This window comes from Chrysochloris asiatica, unplaced genomic scaffold (assembly GCF_000296735.1).
Source record: "Chrysochloris asiatica unplaced genomic scaffold, ChrAsi1.0 scaffold00064, whole genome shotgun sequence".
Taxonomy (NCBI): Eukaryota; Metazoa; Chordata; class Mammalia; order Afrosoricida; family Chrysochloridae; genus Chrysochloris; species Chrysochloris asiatica.
In genome coordinates this window covers 7,985,640-8,004,586 of record NW_006408582.1, presented here as the reverse complement: position 1 = coordinate 8,004,586, position 18,947 = coordinate 7,985,640, and the positions used below count along the sequence as shown (strand labels likewise).

Below are 18,947 nucleotides of genomic sequence, written 5' to 3'. Positions count from 1 at the left end.
CTGACAAACCCACTGCCACTGAGTTGATTCTGACTCAAGGTGACCCCTTATGTTACAGAATAGAAATGCTCCATAGGGTTTTCTTGGCCATAACCTTTATGACAGCAGACGACCAACCCTTTCTTGCATAGAACTGCTGGGTGAGGTTGAACCAGTAACCTTTAGGTAAGGAGTCGATTTCAAACCCTTGAGCCACCTAAGGACTTGTGGGTAAAGAAGGAAGCAAAAATGAAGACAGAGATTTGGGGTCTGGAGTTAACAAAAGGGGCAAGGTAAACAGTAGGAGGTACCCTGGCTACAAGGTGGGATTGGTGGAGAGGTACTGAAGCAAATGCAGGCACTCAAGGGAAAAAAGGCCATGAAACAAGACCCTGATAGTACCCAGCCCAGCTTCATCCGTCCAGCTGTTCCCTGATGGTAATACGCAGGGGGCAGATGCGCAGTGGCTCCAGTGGGCCATCCACCTGCATGCCCCCCAGGTAGAAGTAGGGCCGCACCTCCCCGAAGCGGGCATGGAAGGTGTAGAGGTGGCTGTGGCGCTCAGCATCATAGAAGGACAGCTCGCCCTCCTCGCACTCTAGCTCTATGCGCAGGCGGCGTGGGACGCCCAGGATGAGGGGTGGTGTAGATGGATCTGAGGTCATGCAGTGGTCCCCCTCCGCCCCCTGTGTGCGGCACATGTACCAGAAGCCTGAGCGAGTGTCGTGGTAACAGCTGTGTGAGGGTCCTTCTGTGCTGGCGTCTGGGCGCACCCGCACCACACCCACCCGCCAGCTCTGCAGTCCTCCCAGGTCAACCTCCCAAGCATGGGAGCCCTGGGAAAAGGCGCAGGAGCCCAGCAGGCAGGGCGCTGAGGAGAAGCGCTCTGGGTTCTCCACCTGCACCCGGTAGCCATGGTTGGTGACGCTGGTGAGGTCATCAGAGACGGAAAGCCAGCCGGCCGCTGTGTTGGGATCGAAGCTAAAAGGTACTAAGAGCAGAGGGGAAAAGTAGGGGATGGGGAGGTCAGCAAATCTCACATCCATTCTTTCTGCCATGCCAACTGATGTGCCCATCCCCCACTCCACCCCCACATGGCCCAGCCGAGGAAGGAAGCAGCCCTAGCTAAGAAGCAGGGACTCCTGATGTTCACGTGATGCCTGTGACATCTTAGAAAGCATATGACACTGCCCTGGGTCACTAACGTTTCTCCCAGTAAAGCTGTGACCCAGAGATTTGTGTGGCCTGAGTTCACCTCGGGAGAGGTAGGGGATACTGGAACTGAAGGGGCATTTGAAGTAAGGGATTTCACTGTGTAAACGGACAGGAATCTGAATGAAGAGGATGCCCAAAGTGGAACGTTCTATCAGGAGCGGTGGGAACACTAAGGACAAGGACCAGGGGTCACTGGGACTGCTGAGAAGAGGTGAGCTGAGATGAATGAGGAGAGGTGTGATGAGAAGGGAATCTGGGAAAAGTGAGATCAGCTGGCTCTTGGCCCAGCGGGCTGGGCTCCTTTCCCAGTCTGTAACATTTATCCCACACTCTACCTCCACATACCAGATTCAACAGACATGAGCATCTTCTTCCAGACACGGTACTGCAGGGAGTCTAGGTACTTGCAGATGTCAATGAGCATGCCGGACTGGACGGGTTCTGGCTCCATGGTGCAGAAGAGTCTGGGGAAGCAGAAATGGGCATGTGGGTAGGGGTCACCCAGATCCTGGATCTACTGAAAACAGGATTCCTTCCTTAGTCTCAGATCTAAGCTTCTGGGCCACCTTCCCCAACACAAATCTGGAGTGGGCTCTGTTGGGAGATGAGTCAGGAGCAAACTGGACTGCTACACTCTCCAGAGATTGAGTCTCAGGACTGGCCCTACCCCAGAAGGGGTAAACACAAGTCTGAGGTTCTCTGACTGAAACCATGCTTACACAACCACTCACAGATGTCTGGGGTTGGACAGGGCCTAAAGTAGTCCCAGCTGTTGCTTAACCACTAACAAACTGTCATTCAGCCTGTGCTTGAATACCTCCAAACCCTCACTACTGCCCAAAGTACTTTTGTCCATCTTTTGACAGTTCTGACTGAAACAAAGCTCTTTCTCATTCAGACAGGTGTGCTCTGAGGCTCTCAGATAAGGTAACTAAGTGGGAAGTCTGAGCTAAGTGCAGAAGAGCACAATCTCCTCCCATAGGGTGGATGGTGACCCTCCACACTCAGAAGAACAGCTGAGTTTTATATGTCCCAATGCAAAATCAGAACAGGAATGCCTTGAAACAAGGGCTCCCTGAAGGTGCCAGTCTCCACCACTCCTCTAGTGTTATACTCAGTTCACTTCATTACCTGCCTGATCCCTGGAGCCACTGAAGATTATACCCTGATAACTTCTGCCTGCTCTTCATGCCTCCACCAGCCTTGGCAACTTACCGTCGTTTTCGACTCTTGTGCTTCTGAAACAGAGAAAAAACAACACACAAACACAGACACACACACACACAAAATCTTAGTTCATGAGCTGGATGATTTAATATTGTTAAGATGGCAATATAGCCCAAGTTCATCTACAGGTTTTATGCCATCCGTATCAAAATTCCATCTGAATTCTTTGTAGAAATTGACATGTTGATGCAAAACGTTACACGGATATTCAAGGAATACGAAAGAGCCAAAACAATCTTGGAAAAAAACAAAGTTGGAGGTCACATTATTTCCCATTTTCAAAACTTCCTGCAAAACAACATTAATCAAGATAATGTGGTACTACCGTAAGGATACACAGTTCAGTGGAATAGAACAGAAAGCCCAGAAACAACCCCTCCAATTTATCAACTGATTTTTGTTCTGCATGCCTTCTTATGCTGCGTTCATGTTTTTTGTGCTGTTTCTTGTTTCTTCTTAGTTTTAATGTTTCCTTGTTCTACTTGGATCTTCATTTTCATGGTATGTTGTGAAGTATTAACTTTCTTTGAGGTTACCTTATAGTCTGACTTTTCCCTCCATTTAAGACTGTCTATTGTATCCTGGTGTGGCTCTGTAGGTTACTGCACCAGACTGCAAAGCCGTTTGAACTGCAAGGTCGGCAGCTCAGGCTCTCCAGCTGCTCCTTGGAACCCCTATATAGGGTCATTATGGGTCGGAATCAACTCAACAGCACTTAACAACAACAACAATTGTATCCTGCAGTCTGCCTGACCTCCTCACCACCTGGATCTCTGTTCCTACATTTTCCTTTCTTTGACATTGTTATTATTTTGATCTTTAATTGACCTCCCAGGTCCTCTGAATTTGTTGTAATTTTGTTCTGTTCTGGACTCTGCTATCTGTCAATTGAGTTCCAAGTGGTGTTGCCACGTCTGTCAATCTCTGGTTGTTGTCTGTTCTTGTTGGTTTTCAGTCCAAAGAACTCCCTTTAGGATGTTGTGAAGCGCTGGGTTGGCTTTGACAAAGTCTCTTAGCTTCTGTTTATCCTGGAATGTTTTGACTGCACCATCGTATTTGATTGACAGCTTTGCTGGGTAGATGAATCTTGTTGGCAGTTTTTTTCTTTTAGGGTTTTACATGTGTCTCACCATTGCCTTCTTGCCTGCATGGTTTCTGCTGAGAGGTCAGAGCTTAATATGATTTGCTTGCCTTTTTAAGTAACACTTCTCTTCCCTGTCTTTGATTTTGGAGAGCTTGATTATGATATGTCTTGTTGATTTTCTTTTGGGATCTATCCTTCCTAGGGTTCATTCAGCTTCTTGAATGCTTATCTTCTCATCCTTCAAGATATTATGGAAAATTTTCTTCCAGAAGCTCCTTAACTATCTCCTCTGTGGACTTTTGTGATTCTTCCTGTTCCAGAATGCCAATAATTCTTAAGTTATTCCTCTTCATGTTATCCATCATGAATCTTAAGACTTTCTTCAGATTTTTTTAAATCCTTTTTCTTGCTTGCTTTTCTATCTTGGCCGTATTGAGAGATCTGTCTTCCGGCTCTTCAAGTCTACTCCTTTGCCCTTTCAGTGTATTGTCCATTTCTGATATTTCATTATTAATCATCTGGACCTCTTTTTGCAGGTTTTGAATTGTTTCCAATGCTGTATCTATCTTGTTTGATTGTCCTGTAGCATTTTTCTATCTTCTTCTTTATTTTCCTCCACCCCTCTGTGAAGTATTTGGATTTGCCTCTATATCATTCTTCTGAATTCCTTCTCAGGCAGATCCAAAGCCTGTTCTTTTTCTAATGGGAAGTCTATGTCTGTCTCAGTTACTCTTTTCTGTTTCTGAACATGTACTGAGATCTTTTGTTGTTTTTTCTTGGGCATTTTCAATAATTAGATGTGTTTTCAATGATTAAATGGATGTATGTTGCTGTATTGTTAAGCTTACTGAGTTTCTCCTGGTGGATGTGAACTAGAGATAGGCTTCCCTTTTCACATCTCTTATTACTCAACTGTGAGCTATCTTAGCAAGTGTTGGCAATCTATGTAATGTGCAGCGGCTGGTATTGGCTCCTGTCCAGATGGTGGGATATTATGAGGTATGCTTGTAACTTGGCTATATGGCTACGATTGCTGTCTCTTCTTGGGTAACATAGGAAGAGAAAGCTCCCACCCCCAGGGAAAAAGTGTGATCAAAAGGACCCAAATAGAAACAATATAAAAGCAGAGACAAAATCCACCACTCAAAAACAAAAATAAAACCATAGCTGACTGACGAGTAGCTTTTGCTGTGCAGGTCAGTGTGCGTGCACCATAGAAACCTCCAGCAGTGGGTGGGGGTGTCCACGTGCTCAGGTCTGCCCTCTAGTCACCCCCGTGTAGGTTCACAGATAGATATTTAAAAATGAATGGAAAAAAGATTGTTCACTATTTTTATCTCTGAAGGTCAGTTATGTATCTGTGTATGCACAGTGTAATTCTCTAAATGACTGTGTCCTTACATATAGTAGTAATGCTGGCTCTTCCCTTTTATGTTGGGGTTTTACAAGGTGCAAATGTGGTTTGGTTGTATGGCCAGACCTGCTGTCTCTTGTTAGGTAAGGCAGGAATAAAGGCTCCTGCCCAAATAGGAGAGTCAAAGGCTAAATCCTAGAGTCAGACTCATAGGAAGCCACCAAAGGATTAACTTGTGGACCGCTGGGGCTCTCAGAGATTTCCTCTTTGTGCTGTGGGAAAATTACACCCTGTGGGTGCAATGTTGGACCCTTCTGGGTGTGCGCTTCCACCCGCCTGGAGATTCCTGGGCTGGGCAGAGAAGGTGTGACTGGGCAGAGGAGGAAAGAAAAGTGAAAAAAGCCATCACACCTCTTTTTCCACAAATCACTCCATGGCTTTCACACTGTAGCCTATCAATTAATTTTTGACAAGGGTGGTAGGACAAATGGATATCCACGCACAAAAGAATGAAGTTGGACTCTTGCTTCACATTACGCATAAAAATTAACTCTAAATTGATCAAAGACCTCAATTTAAGAGTTAAAGCTATACGACTCTCAGAATACATGGGCACAAATTTTCATAATTTTTCACAGGAAATGGTTTCATAAAATGGATACGAAAAGCACAAGCAAAAAAAGAAAAAAATTAATAAATTATACTTCATCAAAATCAGAAGCTTTTGTGTTTCAAAGGACACCATCAGGAAAGTGAAAAAATAACCCACTGAATAGGAAAAAAGTTTGTGGTCCCAATTTATGATGTATTAGAGTTATGACAAACTGTGCTTACAACCAACTGGATTTTCTTTTTTTAGTACACCTTATTGTTAGTAATACAAAGGGGTTTCAAAACTTTGTGGGAAAATTCCATTATCTTTTAGTTCAACTTTCTATGAACATTTTGAAGCCTCCATGTGCTATATAAAATGTTGCAGTGCATAATTTGCGATATTATCATTATCATTATCAGAGGTTTAAAGATCAGATTCATAAAGACACTGATATTAAACTAATATAATAAAACATACACAAAAAGTATTCAATTTATATAAGAACCATTGGGGACTGCCTACAAATCATGTACTCCTATCTGAGAAAAGAGCTTTAGTAGTGCAGTGGTTACAAGTCAGGCTGCTACCCTCAAGGTCAGCAGTTCAAAACTACCAGCTGTTCCATGGCAGAAAGATGAGGCTTTCTGCTCCCATAAAGATTTACAGCCTCAGAAACCCTATGCAGGGTCACTATGAGTTGGAACCAATTCCACGGCACACCACCACCACCACATATTTGATAATGATTTGCATGTAGAATATATTAAAAGAAAAGAAAAACTCTTATAGTTCAATAATAAAAAAAAGGCAAATAACCCAATTTTAAAATGGGGAAAGGGTCTGTACAGATAGTTCTCTAAAGAAGAAAGACGGGCTCAAAGGTACATGAAAGATAATAAACATCATTAGTCATCAAGGAAATGCAAATGAAAACTACAATAAGATACCACTAGGATGGTAGAATTTTAAAAGACAGATAATAACAAGTGTTGAAAATCAGAACCCTCACACAGGGTTGGTGGGAACGTAAACTAGTGCAGCCACTTTGTGTAAGTCTGGCTGTTCCTCAAAAGGTTACACAGGATTGCCTTGTTGTGGTTAAGTGCCACTGAGTTGGTTCTGACTCACAGCGATTTGTATAGGGTGTCTAAGAAGCAGCTGGTGGGTTTCAACGGCCGACCTTGAGAATAGCAGTTCAGTGTTTATCCTAAAGCATCACAATATGACCCAGCAATCCCAACCCTAAGTATATAACTAAGAGAAATTAAAACATATGCCCACTTCTTTATAGCAGCTTATCCATAGTAGCTAAAAATCGGAAATGTAGCAGCATTATCCACAGTACCAAAAATAAACCAAATATCCATCAACTGATCACTGGATAACTAAAATGTAGTATACCCACTCAATGGAATATTATTCAGCATCAAAAAGGAATGAACCTCATCTTGTCTAGATGAGTCTGGAGTAAGGAGGCAGGGATAGGATTCTTTTGATCCAATCTTAATTGTTATGACTAATTGCGACTGTCACAACTGTAGAGGTAGAAATTATGTGACAAAGAGAGGGGAGTAGTTAATCTTACATTCCTGGAACAGAGGACCCTCGGACCATAAAGGGAGACAAGCATGAGCAGAATTTGGGACCCTAACCATAGAAGCAGCGACACCAGAGATGGAGTTAGAGATGATGACATGGAGAGAGAGAGAGCAGCTGAGGACTCCAGACTCATGGAAAGAGAAAGGTTGTGTGCTGGCAACTAGGAGGCACGCTTACAGAATGTGCCCTTGGGTTGTTTGAATGATTATGTATTCCTGAGTGTTTTTGTATACATCCAAAACAAAACAAACAAACCAAAAAAGGAAATAGAGGCAAATATTGTTAACTGATGGCGCATGGAGGAGATTGTAATCATTGCGATGAAACAAAATACGATGGGTTGAGTGCAAAACTGATGTTCTGCCATGTAAACTATCACTCAATTCATAATAAAAGCTTTACAAAAAAAAAAAAGAATGAAGTACTGATACATGCTCAAGTTAGAGGAACCTTGTGAAAGAAGCCAGTCACCAAGGGTGCCTTACTGTATGCTTCCATTCATATGACAGGTCCAGACTAAGCACACCCACAGAGGCACAAAGTAGACTAGTGGTTGCCAGGCACTGGAGGGGAAAGTAATGAATGGGCGAACTTCTAAATGATAATAACAGGGCTTCTCTTTGGGGTGGTGAAAATGTCCTAACCTTGATTGTGCTGACGGTTGTACAACTCTGTGAATATACTGAAGTCACTGAACTGCACACTTTAAATGGATGAATTGTGTGACAGATAACTGCATCTTCATTAAAAAAAACAAAACAAAACTAAAACCATAGATGCCAAAAAATCATACCCGAAATCACACTGCAGTATTGAGCAAGACAACACAGTTTCCTAACTAGAAGCAGCAAGGAGCCCAGCTTTTAGAATCCACCACCCACCCACTGCTAGTAAGTCAAGTCTGACTCAGTGATTTTATAATCAGGGGTATTTTTGGAAAGAGGCAACATCATGGTTCAGGGCCTGTATGATCCTGAGAATATGCAAAGGCCCCATCAGGATGTGACATCCTGCCTGGTGAAGGTGTCCCCTTCCCACTCTGCTTGATAAGGATGCCCCTTTCTAGAGCGACCTGCAGTTCTCCAATAGATACCTCTCTATTTTGACCAGTTTCCAAGTCAGCTTTCATATTAGGTAATTTTCTTCATAAAGACCCAATGACTCATAGGTGAAAAATGAAATCAATAGAAGAGGAAGAAAATATATTCAACATGTTCTGTTTTGTTTTTTTGGTATAGAGAATGGAGTCATCCTGACATCATACTTAAATTTAAAAACTTAAATAACTGTGTAGTTTTTAAATACTCTATATAAAGAAGGAGTGACTAAAGAAGACAGGCAAAGAAAGAGCAAGCAGGGAGGGGGTGAGGGAAGGAGAGAGAAATGAAGAGACCATCAGGAATTCTGATCCAATTAAAATCATCTGTAAGCTATTCCAGGAAGCGACCAGAAGACTGGATCAGTGGGGGCCAGTGGTCTACAGCTCCTGCTGGTTCCTGAACATCAGTCCCCAGTCCATGGAACCATGATGACTCCTTACCATGAGAAACGAAACATCATCTTCCTTCATCTCCATCTGCAGCCGCTCAATCTCATGTGCCAACACCTCGGTCTCTTCTGCTAGCTGCTTCATCTTCTCCTCCACCAGATGCTGCTTCTGTCTTGCCTCCTCACTCACAGCGTCCAGGATGGCCTGCTCCTCTGCCCTCAAGAACTCTCGAAGCTTATCAAACTCCTGCCGGATTCGACCTTCAAGCCAGATAGTCTCCACCTAAGGCAGACAGCGGGAAGGAGCAGAAGGCCCTCAAGCCTCAGAAGGTCAGACATGGAATCTCAGCAATTACCAAGTGCCGATTTTTAACACAAGAACACTCATTTCAAAAGAAACCGTATGTAGGACCCCAGCAGGTAAAAGATGTTGCTGCTGCTGCTGAATGCCACGGAGCTGGCTCCAACTCATAGTAACCCTATTCTGCACAACAGAAAGAAACACTGCTGCGTCCTGCTAGCCTCGCAACTGTTATGTTTGTGCACATTGTTGCTGCTACTGTAGATAAAACATGGGGTAGTATTTTATAAGCACACATTTTTAAGTTCAAATTATAAGTGGGGAATTCAAATAGTATAATGATAATGATTTAAGGAGCTCTGGTAGCGTAGTGGTTACGAATCGGGCTGCGAACCTTAGGGTCAGCGGTTCGAAACTACCAGCCGCTCCGCGGGAGAAAGATGAGGCTTTCTACTCCCGTAAAGATTTACACCCTCGGAAACCCTGTACAGGGTCGCTATGGGTCGGACCCGACTCGATGGCACTTAACAACAACAACAACAATGATAATGATTTAGTAAAATAAAGCAAAATCACTGCCTGAAAATTACAACTATAGTCCTATAACCCCCTCCAAGGACAATGATCTAGTCTTTAAACAGTTGTTGTTGTTGTATGTGCCGTGGAGTCGGTTCCGACTCATAGTGACCCTGTACAGGGTTTCCGAGGCTGTAAATCTTTACGGGAGCAGAAAGACTCATCTTTCTCCCGTGGAACAGCTGGTAGTTTCGACCTGCTGGCCTTGCGGTTCACAGCCCAATTCATAACCACTACGCTATATTGCAAAAGCTAAAGAAGTTTCCAAACTGAAAGAAACATTCTTTGATGGTTTTCAGGAGTGGGTGGGAGGGGAGAGTAATTCACTGGCTAAAGGGTAAACTCATGTTAGTTCAGGTGACGGGGCAGGCAATATATGACAGGGGAAGGCAATAAATACAAAGAAGAGGAAGGGTGGCTGATCCTTAATGAAGATAGGGGAAGACTCAGGAAGTATGCATGGGCTAAATGGGATAGAGGTAAATAGTGATACATACACACCTTGGATCAACAGTGTTCTATGAGTAGGTACATAGTTTGAGACACAGGCTGAATGGATTTGCTGATATTGTCATTGAGTAGGTTCCGACTTTTAGTGCTACTGTATAGGGTTTCTAAGGAATGGCTGGTGGATTTGAACCACCAACTTAGTGGTCCAGTGCTTATCCTACAGTACCAGAACTCCAATATAGTGTTGGGGAGAGTAAAGTCTGGGCAAGTTTGTATCACACTGAAAGATAAAAAACAGAGCAAGGCAGGACATACCTGAAAGTGCAGAGTAAACTCCAGCCACCTACACAGCTGCCAAGGACAGCCTCACAATGGTGGTGGTGCTACTGACTCACAGCAAACCCTGTATAGGGTTTCCGAGGCTATAAATCCTTTCAGGAGGAGAGAGCCTCAGCTTTCTCCTACAGAGCAACTGGCAGATTCAAACTACTGACCTTGCAGTTAGCAGCCCAATTCATAACCCACTACTCTGCCAGAAAGGAGCTCTGGCAGTGTAGTGGATACTTATTGGGCTACTAACCTCAGGGTCAGCAGTTCGAAACTACCAGCTGCTCCGCGGGAGAAAGATGAGGCTTTCTGCTCCGTTAAAGATTTACAGCCTCGGAAACCTTGTACAGGGTTGCTATGAGTCAGAACCGACTCCATGGCACATAACAACAACAACTCTGCCAGGGCTCCTTAGCCTCACAATATAGGAGTAAATACCAAAACTTTCCTTCTGTTTATCAAAGTGGGTTAATCAAAGAGGATAATATGAATCAAAGTGGAATCCTTGGAGTTTTCACAATAACAAGAATTGAAAAGCCCCAAGTCTTGGCAACCCCATGTTCAGTAAGATTGGACCACTGAGATCCATAGGGTTTCCACAAGCCGATTTTAGCAAGCAGCTGGTCAGGCTCTTCTTCCTAGTCAGCTTAGTTTGCAAGCTCCCCTGAAAGCCCTTTGGCATCACAGCTGCACACAAGTTTTCACTGACAGATGGGTAGTGGCTACACAAAGGGCAGTGGGCCAGGAATCAAACCTGGGTCTTCTACAGGGAAGGTGAGGTTTCTACCATTGAGCCACCATGGCCTTCCATCAAGACCGGACAGGCAGACAAGTCACTGCAACATGGACAGGATGGATATCCCCCAGGCTCCTAACAAGGCAATCCAGTGGCTTGATTTTGGTCACAAAGTCAAATTAAAGTGCAAAGCTCAACAATTTCCCGACTGCAAGAGCTTCAGGAAGTGACAGAGCAGAGTCAGACACAAAGTCAGGAACCAGGTTGTCAATCCACCTAGGATTCAGATGAAGAGAGGGTGCCCATGTGAAAGAGGACAGAGTAGACACACATTTTACTGATCACCTATTATGTGCCCGGAGTCCTGCTGTGGTGCTGCAAGGCTGGTGGTTCAAACCCACCAGTCACTCCTCGGAAACCTCTTACAGGATCATTATGAGTTGGAACCAACTCCACAGCACTTAACAACAATTATGTGCCAAGAACTCTTCTAGATTCTGGGAATAGTGTGCCCTGCTTTCTCTATATCCTGATACAAAAGTTGTTGTTGTTAAGTGCCATTGAGTCAATTCCAACCCATAGTGACCCTGTATAGGGTTTCCAAGGAGCAGATGGTGAGCTTGAACCACTGACTTTGCAGTTCAAACGACTTTGCAGTCTGACGCATTAGCCCACAGCGCCATACCAGGGCTCCGATACAAAGGTAGAGATTTACAAAAAAGATGAAATAGGTAATGAAGTATTATGAAGTAAATAAAGCAGGGAGGAGATATGATAGTGACAAAGAAGGCTACCCGGGCCAGGGTGATTGAGGAAAGCTTTACAGGAAGGACATGTGAGCTGAGGTTTTATTGACTGAGATGCTAAGCATGGGAGGATCTGAGGAGAAGTTGCTAAGGGGCTCGTTTGTTTAAGGTGCAGAGACAGCCAGTGTGACAGGAGTAGAACAAGAGACACAGCTTGTTGAAGTGGCAGGCAGGGGATAGAAGATGGCCCTAGAGATCATCGTCAGGAGTCTGAGTGTGACAGGCAGTTTTAAACGGAGGAATGACATAATACATTTTCCTAAAATGCCTCTTAGGCTGTGGAGAGCGGACTACAGAACACAAAAACACATAGGAGGCTATCACACCAAGCACAACCAGGTGTGAGGCCATGGTGCCCAGGACAGGGATGGTAGCCACAGAGATGGAGAGTGCTAAGCACACATAATATATTTCAGAGACAGGGAGACAGGATTACAGATGCAGTGGCAATGGGAGTGAGAGGAAATGATGACACCCAGGTCGTCATTAGCTTGAACATGGGTAGATGGTAAAGTATGACATGTGCTTTAAATGATTCTTCATTCGGCTTCGGCGGCTTTGTAAGCTGCTCCCCTGGCTGCTGCATGGACAAGTATAGGCCTATTAAGGGGCCAAGAGAGAGTAGACACAGACAGCTTCAAAGGCTCAGCTGTAGGACACCATCGGAGCTCAAGAGAACAGACTCTGTACCAACAATCACCTGATGGTGACTCAGTCACACCCTAGGCTCTCCCCAACTTCCCTGGGTGTCCCCAGACTTCCTATTTGGCTTGAGCCTCACTTACCTGGTTGTGCTTGGTGATGGCCTCGTAGGAGCGACGCATGGCCCAAAAGGCCTTGGCTTTTTCCCGCAGTGCATGCTCCATGTTCCTACACTTGGCCTGATGAGAAGGAACCACAAGGCAAGTTAGGGCAAGAGACCGGTCAGGGAGGACAGCTACACATTTACACTGGAATTCCATCTGAACATCAGTATAATTCAATAACATTCACTGAGCCTGGTCCGTGAATAATAACTACAATTCCTAACCTCAAATTCAAAGTTTACAGCATCAAGGGGCTTATCTTCTAGCCTAACCCAGTTCAATACGTGGTGGGAAGAACATCATGTTTAGTAACAAGAGCCAACAAAGATGAAGGAATTCTCCATGAGTTGGGCTAACACAATAGGCACATCGGACTCAAACACACCAACCATCATGAAGACAGTATGGGACTGGGAACCATTTCCTACCTTCCATTACATACAAGGCTACTACGAGTCAGAATCAACTGTTGACACAATTATTTCCCATAAGTCCTTAGCTAAACTGCATGTCTACCCATGCCTCTGTCTTATTCCAGTATTCTAGAAGTCCTGGTGTGGTGTTTGTAGGATAAGTACCATACTGCTAACCACAAGGTTGTCATTTCAAACCCTCCGGTTGCTCCTCAGAATCCTACACAGGGTTGCTATGAGTCGGCACCAACTCAACAACACTTAGCGACAATAACAATGTTACTTGGATCAAGTGAAAAACCTTAATCAGCCAATTCATTTTTTCTGTTGCTTAGCAAAACTTGTGTGTTTGTTTTTTCATTTTAATTATTGATTTTCATCTCGTTGGTCTACTTGAAAAAACACTATCTGTTCAAGGTTGGATTGCTACATTTTGTTTAAGTTTTTATAGTGAATTGAGTGACAGTTTACATGGGAAAACATCATTTCTACACTCATCCTATCGTATTTCATTGCAATGATTACAATCCCCTCCATGTGTCATCATTCAACAGTATTTGCTTCTATTCTCTCTGGGTTTTTTTGATGTACACAAAAATATTCAGGAATATATCATAATTGAAAAAAAACAACCAAAGGGCACATTTTGCAAGCCTGCCTCCTGGCTACCAGCACACAGCCATTCTCTTTCCATGAGTCTATAGTCCTCAGCTGCTCCCTCTCTCCACATCCTCATCTCTGCCTCCATCTCTGGTATCGCTGCTTCTCTGGATAGGGTCCTGCCTTCTGCTTTTGCTCTTCTCCCTTGATGGTCCTAGGGTCCTCTGTTCCTAGACTGTAAGATTATCTACTCCCCAGTTTCTGTCACAAACCTTCTATCTTTTACAGTTGTGACAATCACAATTAGTCATGATAACAATTACTCACTACTGAATCATAAGAATCTTTTCCACATCTTAACATTATTTCTCCTCTTTTACCCATTCAGACTATGCCTCAATCCCTGTATCACAGAGTCCCATTGTTCCAAGGTTGAGCATACATCACTATTTACCTCTGTCCCATTTAGGATTGCTACATTTTGTATTTTCCTACTCCCCAGTTTCTGTTACAAACCTTCTGTCTTTACAGTTGTGACAATCACAATTAGTCATAATAACAATTATTCACTACTGAATCATAAGAATCTTTTCCACATCTCCTTTCACCAGACCTGTCTAGACAAGATGAAAACTATTCAGTGGGGATTCTGTCTTCCCCTGCACACTCTGAAACTGTGTTATACAATAAATTTGGAGTCCTAGTGTGGTACTGTGGATTAATGCACTGGATTGCAAGGTCAGTGTGAACCATAAGATCGGTGGTTCAAGCTCACCAGCCACTCCTCTGAAACCCTGTACAAGTTCACTATGAGTTTCAAACTGACTCCACGGCACTTAACAACAACAGTGAATTTACTTGATATGGCATATATATATATAGTCTTTGTAACTGCACCAAATGGTTGGGTGGGACCAATCATGCAAATAGGGTGTACAAGATTGTAACTCAAGGAATGGCTAGTTTTGCCATCCCGTTAGTTTTCAAAGGAGTTAGCGCTGAAGCAGGAACAGATGATTCCAGGACCATCAAGAAAGAAGATACACAAGCAATGAGTGAGATCTTTGTATGGAAAAGCAGAGGCAACAGAGATAGAAGGATTGGAGAGAAAGAAGTGGACTTTCTGGTCCATGGACCAAGCACAGCAGAGTGCCTTTCGGCAAGAAGCAAGCTTGCAAAATAGGCCCTGGGGAATTTACCTGCAGTGTTAAAGGACCTTGTGACACTTGCCTGAGCTGGGCAGAGCCCAAGGACTGGAAGACCCAGGATAAGAGAAGAGGCAGTCCTGACCACAGAACCGCTGACTCCTGAGTTGTTTCTAATCCTCAATTGTACCATTAACTTTCCTAATAAACCCCATAACCTCAGTACTATCTGTGAGTTTGGTGTGGCTACTGCAATGGATTACTGATCTCTGCAGAGAAGCAGAGTGCTGTAGGAGGGCTGGCAGGGACTGATACTGGTGATATCCTTCCCCTCCCCTGTAAAGATGTAGGTCAGACACAGACAAGAAATCTAAACCATTTCTGCAAACAAGTATCATTTTCTTTCCATCTCTAGTCTTTCTCCCTGCATTCTGAGACAGTGTTTCAAGTTTGTCTTTGACGAAATGGTAAAAAATAGTTCCAATCATATTAATGGTGGTACAAATGGTTAAGCACTTGACTATTAGCTGAAACTCTGACAGTCCAAACCCACCTAGAGGCTCCTTAGACAGGTCCAGTGATCTGCTTCCAAAAGGTCACAGGCTTGAGAACCCTATGGAGCAGTTCTATTCTACACAGGAGGTCAGCATGAGTCAGAATCACCTCCACAGCCACTAACAACAATAACAACATACTGGTACTCAATGCTGGGACCATATTAACTCAGGAGCCTTCTCACTACCCCTGGTCACATGCCTTGTCAAGTAGGCGATAAATATCATTGTTGTTGTTGTTATGTGCCGTCAAGTCAGTTCCGACCCATAGCAACCCTGTATAGGGTTTCCAAGGCTGTAAATCTTTACGGGAGCAGAAAGCCTCATCTTTCTCCCACGGAGCAACTGGTAGTTTCGAACTGCTGACCTTAAGGTTCGCAGCCTGATTCGTAACCATTATGCTACCAGAGTTCCTTGATAAATGTCCTGAAGTACATTTATATAGGCCTGGCCTATAAGAAAAGGAAGGGATGGGGTGAGTAGTTAAGAGAAAGAATTGAAAGGGGAAAGAATTTTAATATGGTTTAAGAGGTACCTAGGCACTGGACCACAAGGTTGATTTGAAATGCAGGTTGGTGGTTCAAATCCACCAGCCGCTCCTCAGAGACCCTATACAGGGTCCCTATGAAGCAGAACCAATTCCATAGCACTGAATAACAACAACAAAGACCACCCTTAGGTTAGGTTTGTCCAGCCAGATTCCAAGAAAATAACCCAGGAGGAGGCACTGGGCCTGTGTAAGGAGGGGTTTGGAAGGCAGAGAATGGCCATCATGCCAATTCCATGGGATGGATTAAAAAGGGATCTGGATAAGCCCATTCAGAGGTTGGGGCTGAATGAGGTCCAGGACAGGTCTGATGTTGAAGATGTACCTCAGCATCACAGCACAAAGGGATGCTGAACTGGGAGTCAGCAGCCTGGGATTGGATCCTAGTGTATCGCTCTAACACCGAGTGACTAGAGACACTGCATTTCTCCAAGTCTTGGTCTTCTCATCAGTGCAATGTGCTCATCTCTTTACAGCTCCTGCAGGGCTTGGGCTATGTCTGAGAGACTAGCTAGTTTTCTGTGAGGGTTCTAAATTAGTGTTTTCACTTCAGAATAATCTAAAACAATACTAAGATAAACCTCTGTTGAGTCACCTTCCAAACAGAGAGCTGACATATGCTTCCAGTTGCTACAACTTTAGCGCCAGCATCTGTAGCTTGTTAAACACTAACTAGACATCAGCTCTACTCCTTTTACTGCGCTGGACTAGTAAGAGGAATAGAAATATACTTAACAGGTAAACAATGAGCTAGAACCAAATGAAAACCAATTATGTATACAATATTGTTTCACAGTTCTTCTAACAGGGACATTTTGGCCGGAGAATCAAGCAATCACTCCAATAAGGTAAAGAGGAAAATCAAAAATATCTCTGCCAGAGGAATCTCATAGCCACGCACAAACAGTGACTTAGCTCCAGCAAAGGAAATACTTATAATGAATATTTTAACTAGGATTGATTGAATTTGGTTTTATATATATTTAACCTGTACACTTCCCCCGTTTTTTTTTTTTTTTTAAACCAATTCCCCATTTTTTTTTCTTTTTCATTAATTTTAATTCTTTAGGGATACAGTATCACACAGATTCTGTGTCCAATAGCCTTAGCAGAAAAGTTGCTTTGGAATTTAGCCCAAGCCATGCTACTGTTTCCATGGGCGCCAGTTACTTTTCCCCAGATTACTCTGGTTTAGTTAGGTTTGCTGCCCGAAGTCACTGTGTTGCTCTTTGCTTTGTACACACAAGCACATCTGTTGCCTAAGTAGAATTTGGTTTCATCTCGAGTATAATCAACACCTTCAATTTTAAGAAGAGCTGTATGTTCCTGTTGGTTCTGGAGACCCTGTTTATAACCAGCAAAAATGGACTTGGACCACAGCCTTCAGTCATAGTGCCGACTTTGGAGTCCTGTTCCCAGCAGTCCTCTACAGACTCCAAGACGGAGGAAAGAGGGACCTGTACACTCCTTTTGGCTTTAATGTCATGTTTGTATGTATATAAGTAATGTAATAGAATCATTTTAATTATTTCATTATTTCATTAATTGAAGCTGCAGTGTTAGAATATTATTTTAAGAAAAGTGCATACATTTCCAAGAGTCCCTTCAAGTGCATACATTTCCAAGAGTCCCTTCAAGTTCTGACATGCATTCTGGCTTAGACACTTAGGCCATGTTCTGAAATCTCATCAGTACTTCCCATGGGGTCCCACTGCACTTAGGACGAGATTCCAGCTCCTGAACACACCCTTAGTGGCCTGCAGCTTCCAGGATACTTTACTCCTCATTCAGAATGCCTCTCAGTCATTACAGCTGACCCTCTGCTCCCTGAGCTGTAACACTCCACCCGGGTGGTGCTACGCTGCCCACACCCCGTGCCCCACCATCACCGACTCCTTCTGAATCTTCAAGTCTCTGCACAGTCACTTCCTCAGAGACTCTTTCCCATGCCCAACCAGACCAGATTAGGTGGCCCTTTTACAATCACATCGTGCACTTTTCTCTACCCAAATATCACAATCTGAAACTATACAATTATCAATGTGCTCTTTGTATCCATGTCTATCTGGCTCCAAGAAGACAGAGTGTAGAACCACCCTGTTCTCTACTGGGTCCCCATCACCCCACACTGTGCCTTGCAGGTATCAATAAATACCTGCTGTCAGTATTTCCGCCCCCTCCCCCTTCCCGGCCCTCAACAGTCAGCTGTCCACAGGGCTCCCAGAATAGAGGGCCAGCAGGCTAAGCTTAAGTCTGAGCTTCCTTCAGAGCTCACTAATCAGAGGGGCTGAATGAGGCCCCAGACCTACCCATTGTGACTCTCAATGAGTTATTTAACCTCTCTGAGACTTACTTTCATTGTCTGTAAAATCAGGGTGAACTTATCTAATTGTGGCAGGTTAAATAATGGTCTCCCAAAGAGGTGCTGGTGTGACGCTGAAGGAAAAGCACTTGTCTGCTAACTACAAGGTCGGCAATTCAAACCCACCAGCCGCTCCTCAGAAGCCCTATAGAGGTATGCTATGAATTGGAACCAACTGGGCAACACACAGCAACAACACCAAAGAAGTGCACAACCTAATCCCTAGAATTCGGGAATAGGTTGCCTTAAATGGCAACAGGGACTCTGCAGATTTGATTAAGAATCGCTAAAGGGGCCTCTGAAACCAAACAAAACTCACTACCTTTGAGTCAATTCTGACTCATAACGACCCTATAGGACAGAGAAGCTGTAAATCTTCACAGAAGCAGATTGTCTCATCTTTCTCCCTTGGAGCAGCTGGTGGATTTGAACTGCTGATCTTTTGGTTGGCAGTAGAGTGATTTAATCAGTGTTTCACCAGTGCTCCTTTTTAAGGGCCTCTAGAAGAAATGAGGAGGTCCAAGAGCTGAACAGAAAATTTCAAAGATCAGCTCGAGAAGATAAAGTCAAATATTACAACAAAATGTGGAAAGATCTGGAATCAGAAAACCAAAAGGAAGAATACGCTCAGCATTTCTCAAGCTGGGGGAACTGAAGGAAAAATTCAAGCCTCAACTTTCATTATTGAAAGATTCTCTAGGCAAACTATTGAATGATGCAGAAAGCATCGAGAGAACATGGAAGGAGTACACAAAGTCACTGTACCAAAAGGAAATGGTTAAT

General features: G+C 43.8%; 1 protein-coding gene and 1 pseudogene across 1 annotated transcript in view; both read right to left on the bottom strand.

Moving 5' to 3' along the window:
- Positions 1-392: 392 nt before the first annotated feature.
- The window catches only part of TRIM35 (tripartite motif containing 35), a 22,477-nt gene continuing 3,922 nt past the window's right edge, over positions 393-18,947 (bottom strand). Inside the window, exons 2-6 of the mRNA XM_006864357.1 lie at positions 12,523-12,618; positions 8,594-8,824; positions 2,410-2,432; positions 1,540-1,658; positions 393-970 (exon numbers count right to left, since the gene is read on the bottom strand). Coding sequence (XP_006864419.1) covers positions 393-970; positions 1,540-1,658; positions 2,410-2,432; positions 8,594-8,824; positions 12,523-12,618 — 1,047 coding nt within the window. The remainder of the gene's footprint in view (positions 971-1,539; positions 1,659-2,409; positions 2,433-8,593; positions 8,825-12,522; positions 12,619-18,947) is intronic.
- Positions 16,868-18,947, bottom strand: part of LOC102833783 — a 4,776-nt pseudogene continuing 2,696 nt past the window's right edge.